Source organism: Drosophila albomicans, chromosome 2L (genome assembly GCF_009650485.2).
Source record: "Drosophila albomicans strain 15112-1751.03 chromosome 2L, ASM965048v2, whole genome shotgun sequence".
NCBI lineage: Eukaryota > Metazoa > Arthropoda > Insecta > Diptera > Drosophilidae > Drosophila > Drosophila albomicans.
Window position 1 is genome coordinate 27,556,584 of NC_047628.2, and position 16,067 is coordinate 27,572,650.

A 16,067-nucleotide genomic window follows, 5' to 3' on the forward strand; every position below is an offset into this window, starting at 1 on the left:
AAAAGCAAAATCCACACACACAGATCGTGCGTACAGATACAGATACAATAACAATAACAACAACATCAACAACGAAGGCATTGTCTTAGGCTCTTTACCATTCAAACTGATCGAATGAACGAGAAAACTGCGAAATCTGGCACAAGTCCAACTCTGAGATGAGTCTGAGCTATTGTTCAAATTTCTGTGCGATTAATTGTTGATTAATTTTCGTGTGTTCGGCCTTACAAACAGCGTGAGAACATCAGTCAAAACTGGATTTTTGCCTTAAGATCAGACAAATACTTCATCTGAGCTGAATTTACTTTAAGAATTTACTGATGACCATAAAAGGTAACGATTATTTATTGTGCCAAGTACTCGTAATACAAAAAAAGTGATCTGTTTTGAGATAGTTTTTTTGTGGATAATAATGAATGTGAAATGGATTGTTCTAAATACATTTTCACGGAATATAGTTGTTGATATATATTTTATATATTTATATATATTTTTAATCAATTCTTGGAATGCATTGAAAATGAATAAGAAAGAAATCTGTGTTTGAGGAATTAAATAAATAAATTAAATAAATATGAGAATACAAAATCGAGTATAAGAATCAATATAAAACAAAATTCCTAACGAACATACTGTACATAAAAAATACTTTATATGCTATTAAATGCAATTAAAAACAATTTAAGAAATTAAATATTATTAATTTTCCAAACAAAACTCCAATCTAGCAATAAATTTCATTACTAGTACTATTAAAAATAACCAAATTTCTTCTTTTATTTATATGGGATTAAATGAAAGAATTAGAAATTATAATTTTAAATTTATAACATTTAAAATGTTTGAACATCATATGTCATTCAATAAAAAATAAAATTGTTAAAAAAATATTTGAGAAATCGAAGCTTGAATATTTAAGTAAGTTTAAGTTTGTATTAAATTCCATTAGCATAAGCAATTAAAGCAAATGAGTTAAATAGATTTAATTGATTATTAATTAAGTGAAATCCCTGGCTCAACGAATGGCAATAAATAAGTATGCTTATTAGAATATTGCCTTGCCAATGATAGGTGAGGTAAACCAGTTTACAGTTAACACAAATCCAATTGGATAAACGACAAATATCTACAGCCGGGACAGTTGGGGCTTATGTGCAGGCGTAGATAAAGTATCTAGCATGAGCAGCGCATATGCTAGAAGAGCACCGCAGCATGCTAAGCGGCTGCTCCACCTCCAATTGGATTAAAAAACACACACACATTCGACGGCGATAATCATAAATTTAAATAAAGCGAAACAGCAAAAGCAAAGTGTAGAGAGTGCGAGCGAGACAAGCGTCTGGCTGATTTGAATAATGCGAGTGTGTGCGTGTGTGTGAGAGTGCTTGCTCATGCAGTTGGTGGAACGTAAATCAGCGCAAGCGGGAGGGCGAGCAGCGAGGGCGTACAACGTTAGCTGTCTCTGTCGCACGCCAACGACGAGAGCTTCGCACACTTGTGCAGCTTTTGTGGAACCTAAGAGAGCGATCGCGATCGAGTATTCGCAACGGTGTGTGTGTGTGAGAGAGCGGCAGAAAATTGGCAAAGAGAGAGAGACTGAAGAGCGAGAGCGAATAGTTGATGTGTGTGTTTGTTATCATTCTCTCTTGCTGTGGGACAGGTTGCAATTGCTCAGCTCGCGTGTTGCATGCTCCAACGCATTGCGCTGTCTGTGTGTAGATACAGATACAGATATAGATATTGTTGCTGATGTTGTTGTTGTTGTAGTGTCGCCCGCTGCAGTTGCCGCCGTTTGTTTATTTGCTTTTGTAGCGCAAAAAAAAAAACTTGTTGCGCTGCGCCCGTTTCGCTGCTGTTTGGGTTTTGGCCAGGGCAACCAGCCTGGGGCAGACAACATAGCAGTCAGCAGTCAGCAAAGTCAGCCAGTTAGCCAGGCGATCGTGCTGCGCTTTTGATCTGCGCATCTTTAAGATACTCCGTTCAGTTGAGTTTCAGTGGTTGTAACTCAAGTGCGCGCGCGCGTTACGTTTGCTTTATATATTTTTCGCACAACTCGCAACTCTATTCGCTGTGCATCTAAAACAAATATATATACAACTAACCGATTCGGTTTCGGACTTTAACTTACGCCTAAACACAGCCGGTTGCTTTAAAGTGTTTCAGTTCAGTTTTAGTTTTGAGTTTTGCGCTGCGCTGTGTTTTTAACTCTGCAACGTTTTGACGACGGCATTTCGACAAATTTCGCGAATATCGGTTAAAGTATCTCGATCGCTCATAAAGTTCTATCAGAAACTGTTTACGTGCTTGTGCTCGCGTTACGAATTGTATATTTATCTAACTGATCAACTTGATCAACGACACAACATCAAATATAAATGCCAAACAATTATGAAAAAGTGCCCAAAAGTTGTTGAATAAGTGTGGATTGTTATAAACTACTACAAAACATTTACTAGTGAAGGAATTAAAGTTTTTGTAAAGGTAATTTGATAATATATTATTTAATTTTAAAGAGGTAAATTGCTATGAAGTTTCTCTCAGTAGAAAAAATTACTTGGTTGTCTTTACTAATATGTATTTGAACTTCAAAGTAATCTTACAATATATATACAATAAGTTTAAAGCAAAGTTGTTGAGAATAAAACAAAATTAAGTTTAGTTTTCAAATCTATAAAAGTAATGATTAAAAAATTGATAACAAATCTGCAAATCTTCTACAACTCTTAATAAGTAAGATTATCTCAAATTCCACAAGGCAATAATATAAAAATATATCAGCAAAGTAACTCTAAAAGTTGACTTTATGCTTCCAAATATTAATCGTCATTAATACCTTCACAAAAAAATAACATTATTCATGCCTCAATTTGGTTAGTAACTAATATGCAATAAAGCTGATTAATTTATGAATTGTTTATAGTATTTGGTGACTGCAAATTTGAGGGAAATTTTCATAATTACCTCAAGTATGTATTACAAAGATTAATTTTCCATAGAGTTTCCATTCGAAGCGATAATAATAGTGAGTTCTATGTGTGCCAAAATGCTTATCATAAACAATGCGACAAACGAGCGAAACTAACATAGTATCAAATTCATAAACTTAAAGCACAGATGTCAGGCAATTGGCATTTCGTTTTGCGTCATCAAAAATCGCCAATAAAATCAAGGGGGAAAAGAAGACGTCAGAATGTAAATAGTATGCGTATAAGTCTAGTGTAAATAGTGTGCCGAAAGTACGTTCAGAACCTGCAGCAAAGTTTACACTACTCGAAACGAAAATGTTGAAGTGGCTTTCGCAATGTGGCACCAACCAATCATGCAGTGCAGTGCCCAGCACCGTACGGGTGATAAATAATATTGAAATTGAAATAAATACAATAAACAAAATACATATAAAAATGTGTAAGCAAAAAAAAAGAAACGACGATCGATCGATTTACACTTTAAATATTGTCGTCGTCGTCGTCTTCGACTGCGATAATGTAAATATAGCATATATATATCTGTATTTGTATGTATATCTTTTGCTGATAAGTTCGACTTCGATTTGTTTTATTAGCATAACACTTGTGCGCCTCGTCAAAGTTACAGATACGCAACGAGCTGACAAGTATCTTTAGTTGCAACGAGTGTTTCTATGTGTAAGTGTGTGTGTGTCTTGTAGCGACAAGTTGGTAGTGAACTGCATTTCCTTACCTTATTCAAATGCCGTTATCTGGCTATATGTGCACCATATAGATACAGCCAACAGATACAGATACATTCACAGATACACGCCGGGGACAGGCCATTTGCTGTAACGATCAAGTGATTGATTATTTTACTGTATGTTGTGTTTGTACAATAATAAATATTTGTCGTGCTCTGCCTGCTGCTTAGCCTAATTAGATAAAAATGGTACCCCGTGCTTTATATGTATGCCACACGTTGCTGTTGCTGTTGCAGCTATGCTTCTACGGTGCCGTCTCTTTATCTTGCCTGCATGCTTTCCATTTACCATATTCGGTATCTGCATGTACATGAACTGATTAGCCAGAGACGACAACGATGACGACGAGGACAACCAAAGACAGCGACACGTTGAGACTTATTGGAATATTTATGTATGTATTTGTAGCTATAACATAGCTGTATCTCTAGCTATAGCTGTTGCTGTTAGCTGACAATTGCGTCGTCGAAGCTGTTTAAAGAAATGAGTTCAATTTGTTTGTCATGCACTGATAACAACGACACCTAAGCGCGGCGAGGACGAAGCCGAAGGCAGCAGATAATGCTGCTCTCTACCTCTAAGACCCGCTATAATAACAACCTTAACAACAACAATCACAATTAGAGCCCAAAAGAATAACATGCACAACTCGTATGCGTTAACAAACGTTTTGCATATCATTCACTGACTTTCATAACACCTAAAAATCAATTGACACTTGAAAAACAAACTAATCAATTGGCTGACACGTCGCTGGAGAAATACTCTATAAATTAAAATACTTCAAGAGGGAAACATATTGCAATATCATTTTACTATTTTACATTTTAATGAAGTAGACAACTTTATCTTTAAGTATACAGCTATTCCAACTTATCAGCTATTTAAAATAGTTTGATTAAATCTTTGCTGAACAACTTGTCAAAGTCCAGTATAATATATGGTGTATTAGACAAAAGCAGTATATAGTAGAATATGTAATATATTCCTAATTTGAGGTTGTGGGTCTTTAAGTGGTTCTATCAATAGTAGTTAAGTAGATTTAAGTTATTTAAAATAGTTTGATTAAATCTTTAGTATAATATATGGTATATTATACAATATGTAGTATATAGTAGAATATGTTGTATATTCCTAATTTGAGGTTGTGTGTCCTTAAGTGGTTCTATCAATAGTAGTTAAGTAGTTATAAGTTATTTAAAATAGTTTGATTAGAGTTCATTATAATATATGGTATATTATACAATGTGTAGTATATAGTATGAAATATAGTATATTCTTACTTTAAGATTGTTTGCTAGATTTTACTGACTATATTGCGAACTTCTACTAGATCGTTTTATTTTCCAACTGTGAACTCTTATCCTACAATTTATAGTATATAGTATAATATGTAGTATATTCCCAATTTAAAATTGTCTGCTAGATTTTACCGAGCCTATAACAAATTCCTATTAGATCATTTTATTTTCCAGCTATGAACTTTCAATGTTAAGTGGCTTAATTTTCTGGAAAACCACACTTGTTAGTCGCTCAAGTAGTATCTTATCTGTCATATATGTATGTATATAAAATTTCCCATGCATAATTAAATCATTTATTGAAATAAACTGAGTAATGTCAACTTGGGCAATGATTTCATGTTTAAACTTTAGACGTTCGCGAATCGTAATATTTGAAATCTTATCAAGGTTTACTTTTTGCGGTAGGTAATTTGAATATGATTCACATAATTCACTTGCGTGGATTTGTCAGCGACATGTCGTCATTCAATCGACAGCATTGGCCACATGTTGAATGATAAGCTACACGTGTTTAAACACGCAGAAACGCAAAAACCACATAAAACCGGAGGTCCTCATGGATTTCTGGTTCAAGATAAGCAAATTTTTCAAACGCACCTCGTTAAAAGATACCGTGAATATCTCGAGACGAATGTAAGCACTCTACTCACATAATAATCATTTGGAGCACTCAACAATCGGCAGGAGAAGCATAAGATAATGCTTAAGCAAAATATAATTTGCGAAATTAACAAATATAGCAGAGGGGCAAAGGGGCAATTGTGCTTGTGATTAGAATTTATTAAATTCACCTGATTTCATTTATTGTGCACTCCACTTCAATGAATTTCGTAGAATTTTTTAACCTCTACGCTGGGTAAACAAAACACACAAATGGGCTGATGCTGATGTTGGCCCGATCAAAGTACAATTCTTTTTCGTTCGATTGTGTCGATTAGTTTTCTGATTGTAGTGTGTTGGGGGCTGGTGCTCGTGCACGTTTACACACACACATTGCGATTGTTTTGGGCCAGGTTAGTGCCACGAAAGTTGGTCGCATATGATGATGATTACACAATGTTGACCATGGTACAAAAGATGTCGATAATAACTTCATCAGTTGTCTTCTCTATGAAGTTATTATCTATTTCTAGATAAACTTCATAATTTATTTTCCCAGCTCTATCTTTAAATAAATTATTGACATAATTCTAAATCTTTTGCCACCTTTAACTCATTCATTTCCAATAATACCAAATGACATCATTGCTTAGCTCATTTCTCCCATTTCTTTCGCAACAAATGAGCAATTTGCCAACAATTATTGTGCCTTAAACCAAATTGGTTTCAATAGATTCCCGTTTTAGTCGCTCATTCATGATACTTGCTAGTGGTTTGTTTTGATAGGTTGTCGGTGCCATGCGATTATCGTCGTTTATGGCCCAAAGTGTTTTTTCTGCGAAAATGACTACAATAAATATATAGTAATAATAATTAGAAAACTGTCACACGTTTGCTTGCAACACAAACAGGAAAACAATGAGTACCATTCATTAGCCAATTGCAGTCAAATCTCTGACCAGACGATAGTATAGTAGCAACACTATTTAAGTGGGTCTGTTATCATGACGCCGGAACGTGGTTAGAGATATCGGCGCATGGAAATGAGTCAAACGTGGTGTTTTGAGCTGATGATGATGTTAATGTCCATGTCCATGTCTATGACTTTACAGCTGCAGGTGTCACGTGAAAATACGAATTCTAAATAAATAGGGAAAGCCCCGACTAACACAGGAAATAGATTGTTCAGTTAGCGGAAGAAAGGGATCGACTGGCGATAAAAATTTAATAAGCAAACATGTTAAATTGCACTTCAAGATAGACTAGATATCTTATGAAAACAACTTTGGCAATAAAATATATACTAAATATACTAAATACTAAAGATACAATATAATGTAATGTAGTGAATATAACATATGTTATACCAAACCAATAATAATATACTGACCTCCAAATCTACCAAATAGTGAATACTACTACGATATAAACACGTACTAAAGTTGACGTATACTTAACCAAACATAATATATCAATTACCAAATATACTAAATACTAAATATACTATACACATATACTAAAGTCGGTATATACTTAATTAATAACTATATACCAACTACTAAATATACTAAATACTGAATAAAACATATAAACATATACTAAAGTTGGAATATACTAAACCAATAATAATATACCAACAACTACATATACTAAATGCTGAATACACTATAAGTAGATATATTGCAGATGGCATATGCTAAACCAAATATATTAAATACTACACATACATACTTAATTTGATAAATACCAAACCAATAATAATATACTTAATACAAAATATACTAAATTGTAAATATACTTTATATACATACACTAAACTAAAAATAATATACTAAATACATTTTAAATTCCCATACATACACTAAAGATGAAATTCACTTAACAAATAATAATATACCAAACCAAATAAATATAAATAAATACTGAAATACTAAATACTGAATATAACACTTACAAATATACTAAAATTGACATACTGAGCCAATTGTAATATACCATCAACCAAATATACTAAATACTGAATATACCACATATAAAATACTAAGGATGGCATATACTAAATTATTAATAATATACCAACTACCAAATATACTAAATACTGCAATTATATACCAAATATATTAAATACTGAATGTGCTACACATATTTATATACTAAATTTGATATATACCAAACCAATAATAATATGCAGACTATCAAATATACTAAATAGTGACATATACTAAATATGACATATATTAAAGATTTCTTATACTTCATTTACTAATTTATTTCTTATTTTCTGCTCGAAACAATCCGTAATAATTTATGTACAATTTATTGACATTTTGGGGATCTTTCGTTTTGCCGTTTTCAAATGCTAATGTGCAAATGGCAATCAGTAATTTGTTTTGCATTATTTTCTAATGCTGAAGAACTGTAAATGGGTTAATTTGTCTTAGTTGCTAAGTCAAAAATTGTTTAATGCCTCATTGCGTTTCGGGGCGAGTCAATTATAATGTGGCTCCGCACGTTAAGTCCTCCATAAGCCGCAAGGAATCCCACTTTACGAATGGCACTTTACGAATGGGGCGCCAAATGGGGGCGCTGTCCCATTATTCATGGCGGATGGGAGTAGGAGATTTTCATAGAACAGTTTCGAGTTTGTTTTAACAATTTGACATATATCGATTGGGCGCTAGGCAGGCGCGCAAAAAAAAGTGCTGTTGTTTGGTTTTGCATTAAAGATAATTAATATTTAATATTTATGCGCAGTACGTGGACTTTTAACTAAACTTCAATTAGCATTCAAAAGCTGCATGCTAAAAATATCGAAAGCAAACACCACCAAGTACTATTTCTATTTATTGTCATTTGTATTAAGATAATAAGCCCTAACTAAATGTATCACCCTGACCAAAAATACTACATACTATACGACATACTGAACCCTCGTTTTGTGTTCGTGCCTAGAAGGTCTTCGTCACGCTACTCAAATCAACATGCTCCTCACTCACTCACACGAACACACACACACACGATCGCAACACCTGACCATGCATCTTATCAATATTTACATATAACTATGGACACTTTGGATCGAGTGTGTTATACAATTTGCGCTATAAATTTATGGTAAAACGTCAAGGCAAATGCAAGTCATACAGTAGTCAATAGCTAACAAGGCCTGTTCGTATTGTACATTATCATTAGTAATTGGTAATTGCTATTGGTATTTGGTAATTGGCTTTGCCAAATTATACACAATGTTATATTTAGGCTTATGAAATTGATACTCTAGCTAAACGCGTTCGAAAAATACAATAATTGTATATTTAAAATGTGTTAAAGTTGTCGCCATAAATATGCAATTTGCAACAATTCAACTTGACATAGTTTTTGTAAAAGATTCTCAATTTTTTGGGTGACTTTTGTATAAGGAATTTGTTGTCTGAGTATTCGCAATTATAATTATAGTTTTTGGCCAAAGAACTTATCTTCATTCTTATGAAATTAATACTCTTAAGTGATTGAAATTACAATATTTACATATTTTAAATGTAACAATTCAACTTGACATTCTTTATGAAAAAGATTCCCAATTTTGTGTGTTAATTTCCTATAAGGAATTTCTTGACAACATTTTTAGCATTTTGTTCTTAGGTTTACTAAATGAATACTGTTGTTTAAATTATTTTGGAAAAAATGATAATAATTTATTTAAAATTAATAGAAGTTGCAGTCATATAACAATTCAAGTTGACACACTTCATGAAAAATAATCTAAATTTGTAGAAAGATTTTTCTATGTGAAATCTGTTGATAGAATTTCATCATTATAATTAGAGATTTATTCGAAGTATTCATTCATAAGCATGCAAAGAGCTGAATCATAGTCAGACTATATTTTCGAAATTTTTGGGGTTCATTAATTATTTGTCCAAATATTTCCGCTGCTTAAAACTGTAAATGGTCAACAGTTCGTTCCCATTTTATTTTTTAGCTAGCATTGAATGAAATTTCCAAGTCTCATAAGGCGCTTACAAAAGTTAAACTAGTTAAGTTGGAGATACATATGGGAGTAGCAAAAGAAACAAAATAAATTGTTCCATCTCAAAAAAAGAGAAATGGGCCTTGTCATTTCACAACATTTCCGCTAACAGAGAGAACTACTATGATCTCTAGGTACTTCTCTCTTCCTTCCTGCCGCCTCGCTTTTTGTATTGAAACTGGGAGAAGCAATAATAGAACATGACTTGGAGCTGCGTTTTACGCACATTTAAATGGTATTAACAATTATGCGGCCTAATGTCGATACAAGAATGGAAATTTGTTGCTATCTCTTCTAGGCCATTCTCTGGCTGTGTTGTGTATTTATTGTGTGATTATTATTTATTTTTATATGATTACCGTCTGGCGGCTGACGTCTCCCCATTCCTCTTCTCTAGCCCTCTCTCTATCTTTCTCACTCTCGCTCTCTCGCTTCTTCTCGTGTGCTGTCTTGGCTACTGTATGCCGGCTTTTTGTTCGTGTTTTGTAGCTTAAATGGTCAAAAACATCAGGTAGATGACTTGTAATTATAATGCTCCTCTACGAGTATGTGCCGACTTTGTGGCTAGTGTCGAGCCGAGGAATTTAATGCGACGAAGACGACGCGTCGTTTGTAGATGTAGTTGCCATATCAATTGGTACACTCAGAGAAATTTCGAGGTAACTTTGGCAAGGGAAAATATGTAAATCTTATTCAGAAGTCACCTTCATAAAGTTCTATTATTATGTTTTACTTTTCGTACTTAATTTGCTTTAAATTACTTAATTTAAATATGAACTCTTTTTTGTAAATTTATTTTACAAATGACATTTAATGACAGAATTTTCGACATTATAATTAAAAATTCTTGAAAAAGAATTTTCTGTAGGAAAAGCTTTTAAAAACAAGAAAAAGTGTATCCTGTAGTCATAAATATTAAATTTGGAACTAAACATTAATAACTTGAATTTAAAAGAGTATTTGAAGAGTTATTTGTTTTAGGTTTTGATGTATTTTTTTAAAGTATTTTTTAGAAGATTTATGATTTTGTTTGAAGAGTATTTGAAGTAAACATCTTTTAAAAGTTCTTCTAATAATTTAGTGGAGTACTTAAAATGTTTATTTAGAGAAATGATATTTTGCAAGTTCTTTTATTACTTTTTTGTTTAAAGTTGTTTCCCAAATTTATAGGGATATTTCTATTAACATATTTTTTTTAAGTTTTTACCTATATTTATAGTAAAAGTAATACAATGAACATATTAGCTATTCTTATGTTACAGAGTTTTCAGTTTTTCTTCATCGCTACAACTCTGATATTAATATAAAATATTTCACCTTTAATTTCTGTCAGTGTATTTTAAAAAGAATCTGTATGCTATTCGTGTAGTTGTTATTGCTTTTCTTTTTAGGTAGTCTAACGATTATGAATATTCAGTTCAATTGCCTTGCTTCACAGCTACCTTTTAAATAGTTTCTCGACAGTCCCAAAAAAAAAAAAAAAAATTCCCCACAACCCACCACAGCACTGCCACCGCCACCGCCACCCCTTCAATTGCTCCGATAAGCTAAACAAAAGTAGCAATGATTAGGCATTTTCTGATTATAATTTACTGACAAGTCATGCCGATGTCGTTGTCGTTGTTGTTGTTGTGGTTGTCGTTGTTGCTGTTGGTGTTGTTACCGTTTGTTGTCATTGTCCAGGTGAAAATATAAAATATGTGTGTGCGACTTAAAGGCGGAAAGACACATGCTTTGAAATTGAACTAATTAAAATGACAAAAAGTCGACTGAGATGATTAACTGAAGCTCTTGCCCAATGGCCAGCTTCAGTCTCAGCTTCACATGTCCATCAAAACATTGTGATGAGTGTGCATAAATTGCAGTTTTTCGGTATTTAAATACCCTGTAATTTAGGGAAGTAGTTCAGAGAGTGCTTAAAATAAATAAAACAGTATTAGAATAACGTTTAAAATAGTTATATGAAAATTATGTCAAACTATAGAGTATTTAATAGTCGATCAGTCAGTTCTTAAATGTTTAGCAAAGCTGCAAATATGATTAGAGGTCATGGAAAGGTGACTTTGAGGACTTTGCATTTATAATTATTGTTGTTGAACTATAAATTAATGCTAATTAATCGACATATTTTTGGAATTTTCAGGTAGCTGCTGTGGTTGCTATCTATGTGTGTGTGTGTTTGTGTTTGTGCTGTATGCTGCTGCTGTCACGTTTAGCTGTAAACATTGATTATGCCATTGTTGCTAGCAAACTACTATCAGCAACAGCAACAGCATCGACAGCAGGTTGCCAGGGCTAGGGCCAGCATCAACGGCATGTTACTTGAATACAAAAACGCTTGCAACACAAATCAAAGCAACAGCAGCAGCAGCAGCAACAGTAGCAGCGGCAGCAACAGCAGCAGCAGCGGCAGCAGCAGCCATCGTCGTCGACAGCAGCTGGTCAAAGCGGAAGCACTAACAATGTCAACGCCAACAACAACAAGCAAATATAAAATCAATAGCGATGCCACAGACAACGCTGCAGCAGCCACACTGCTCTATCATCATCATCACCATCATCATCATCATCTGCATCAACAACAGCAGCAGCAACTTCAGCAGCAACAACAGCAGCTGCAGCAACAGCAACAACAACAACAGCAGCAACATCAACTGCAACAGCAGCAGCAATTGCTTTTGCAGCAACAGCTGTTGCAGCAACATGTGGCCAACAGTTCGCCACTGCAACATCTGAGCAATTTGTTTGGCCAACATTTGCCTACACACAGTCTGCAACATTTGATCACCGCCGAGTATTGGCAGCAACAGCAGCAACAACGTTGCCAACCGCCAGCAACATCCACATTGGCAACAATTAAAAGCGAGCCAACAACTCAATCGCCCGTCCCATCGCCATCCCCATCGCCAACAACAATTACAACAGCAACAGCGAAAACGACGACAGCAACACGCGAAAGCGCTGAGGATGATGCATCTGTGTTCAGTTTCACGCCGCAGCAACACGTCAATTTTGCCGCCTCATTAGTCGCATTACAACAAAATGATGCTGCGCCCCAGGCGACAGCAACCGCAACAGCAACAACTGCAGCAGCAGCAGCAACATCGCCAACAACAACAACTGCGAGAGCAGCAATGTCAGCAGCAACATCGCCGGCGCCAGCCACAAGCGATGCCAATGATGATGACAACAACATGCAAAGTGCTGGCGGTAAGTTTGAAGTTTCTTTTTTACTTGTTCATATTTTGATTTTTAAGAGGGGTGATTAACAAGTTTGTATAAAATGATTAAAATCATAAGTGATTTATGTGAATGAAAGTATAAGTTGCTTTTTTCAACTGATTTTCAATATTTTCTAATATTATTTCATCAGAACTGAAAATATAAATTCAATATTCTCTTCCTTTTTAATATTTTCTACTTAGTGATACATTATCCACTAATTGTTTTACATTTCCTAATATTGTTTGATGTTTTGTACATTCTTTTAGAAAAAGCATTGATTGAAACCTGTTTTTGTTTTTATCTTAGATTATTTCATTAGGAAATTTTATCCTTACTTCTGAAAACTATCTTGAAAACATCAAACATTACAATTAGGCTTATTTTTCTATCTAGCACTTTATTATAAACGGGTTATAATAAACTTTCCGGTAATATTATTATTATATTTCTTTTTCCCAATTATGAATTAACCTTTTTCTCTCTTATTTCACATCTCCTTTATATTATTCTCCTTTTTGCTTTTTTAAAATGTAAATTATTTATAAATTTCTTAATTTTTGCTTAAATATTCCTGGTTCTAATTAAACATTTACTTTAAATCTATTTTCCACCTTGATATCTTTATTATTTTGTCCCATCCACATTACGTTTATTATTCTTGGTTTGCTTTATTTAACATTTTCTGTTACAAATTTAACATTTAATATAAATCTATTTTCTAGCTTAATACCTTTGTTACTTTGCCTCATTCTAATTTCTTCCTCCTTCGCTTATTATTTTTAGTTTTGCCCTATTTTCATGCTCTTTTATTTACCTTTTCTTTTATATCTTTCTTTTATTTACAATTCTCTTTATTAAAACCTCAAAACTTGCGGATACAACCTTGGCTTTTATTTTATTTTTGGAATATTGCAAGCTCATTTCCATTTCCTGTCTGGTCACGCTCCTGTTTTGAGCTGCCCCCGGACAAAGTGCGAGTGTGTGTGTGTCTCTTTGATTTATTATGCGGTTCATTCATAAATAAAACTACCAGCTACTGCTACTACTATAATGCTTTTACTCTTCTCGCGCCCCTTAACCTCTCAAACTGTCTTGAACTGATTTGGACTGTGTCGTGTCATCTGCGAGTTGAACTCATTTTCATACTTATCATTAGCCTCATCAGCAGATACGATGTTGCTGTTGCTGCTGTTGTTGTTGCCTCAGTCAAGTTGCTGCACTTCCGTCTGGAACATCATTATTATCATTCATGATTTCTGTGGCCGCCAACGCTCGCTCATCAACCAATCGTCTGCTCGACTTCTGTTTCCTCCGATTTACTGCTTCTTCTTCTTACACTTTTCACTCCCTCTACTCACAAAATTATTACTTATGTCTGCACGCAATATTTGTTGGTTTTCGGGCTATCGGAGGCCTGACCTGACATGGCATGAAACCGTCATGCATAATGTGAGCATTCTATGGCCACGTTTTGAATATTTGTTGGTCTGATAAATGACTTGATTGTTGACGGACACACACACACACACACACACAGATAGACACACAGACACACAAAAATATTAAGACTGAAATTTACATAGCACAACATGCCGCGTGGTGTTTCGGAAACCAGCTCAGGAAATGATATCATTTAAATAAATATCGCATGTTATACTTTTGCTCGTTGTCTTATATATATTTTTTGTTGCTTCTCTCTATATATAGAGCGATAACAATCGGATCGCATCGCATCGCGTTATTATGTAGATTTATTCGTTAGCCTTAAGGCCACGCATTTGCAATTCGTGTCATTTTATGAGCATTCAATCAATTAAAATTTATTCAGCTCTTATTCACGAAATCAAATGAAAACTCGTTGCTGCTGGCACGAAAAGTTCTTGAGGCAGCTTCGAATAAAATAATTTCTTAATAAAGCGCAGAATGTTAATAGCATTATTTAGTATGCAAAACGAAGCCAAGATTGTCGGGATTTTTCATAGAGACTTAGTGGCCAAAAAGAAAACATTTTAATAAGAATTTTTGAAGAAATTAGACCTTAAAATATAAAAAAAATATTCTTTTCCATATTTCCTTTTTAAATATTTTCTACACAGAATGAAAAAAGTGCTAAGATCAAGAATAAAATCTTGAATCAAGAACGTTTATTTTTAAACCAAGATTAAAATTCTAAAAAAAATCTAAAGTGCTCAATCTTGAATGTAAAAATTTCAAAATTGAACTAAGAAGAAGGTAAGCATCTCTGCTTACTGAGCTAACAGCAACAACACCAGAAATAAGATTCGAATTTTTAAGGAATGGAATTTCAACTATTTAAGAAACAATAACAAAACTTTTTGTGTTATTTTTAAGATCGAAATCTTAAATATAGATAGATAGATCAATGTAAAATTAAAAACATTTTTGAAGCAAATTTTGATTATAAAAATATAATATGTTTAATCTTAAAATGCCAATTTAGCATAAAAATCTAGATTGAAGATTTCTTTAACCTAAAAATCTTATTTCAAGGTTTCTGTTTTAAGATCGAAAACATTTTGAATCAAATTTTACAATCTACTTTTCAATCCAACGTAATAAATTTGCAATATTAAAATATTTGCTCGCAATTTTTTGTACTTTCTCCGTATAAATCAGCCGTTTGTTAATTACAAAATTGAAACAGATAAAAGAGATATGAATTGTATTGAAGGCCTTTTGCTAATTATGCAGCTGGAGTTGGAGAGCTAAAGAAACCGCTTTGTAACTACCCGAATTGAAAAGGCGAATCATTAATAACTAACCGTAAAACTGTTATAATCACGTCAAAAGGTGTTGGCTTCGGCCCAGCCTCTGTGAGGCACATGCAAAAGGTGTCAAAAGTTGATCCCTTCCCTACTTCGCGCTCCCCTTGCTCCATAGATCGGCTCTCTAACGTAGACATCTAACAAATTGCTAGCGCTGTAAGCACGTGGATAATTGATGAGCGCCTCTGTGGCTGCCACTGCACCCAGGCAACATTGTGTGGCAACAACAGCAGCAGCCACAGCTTCAGTTGTGTTACACACACCTCTTCCATTGGCATTTAGCATAATTTCAAGTGCTCGAGTGCTGCTTTGTGCCTTGGCTCTATACCATAATTATGCCATTTGTATAGGCCTCACACTGACGGCAAACTTCAAACTAATTTGAATATAATTTCATAGAATATTACTTC

The 16,067-nt window shown here is 33.9% G+C and overlaps 1 protein-coding gene across 1 annotated transcript in view; it reads left to right on the forward strand.

Moving 5' to 3' along the window:
• The first annotated feature begins 1,934 nt into the window (after positions 1–1,934).
• LOC117564904 (protein nubbin) overlaps positions 1,935–16,067 on the forward strand; it is a 55,650-nt gene continuing 41,517 nt past the window's right edge. Inside the window, exons 1-2 of the mRNA XM_052002674.1 lie at positions 1,935–2,481; positions 11,790–12,856. Of these exons, the coding sequence (XP_051858634.1) occupies positions 11,878–12,856 (979 nt within the window). The 5' untranslated portion in view covers positions 1,935–2,481; positions 11,790–11,877. The remainder of the gene's footprint in view (positions 2,482–11,789; positions 12,857–16,067) is intronic.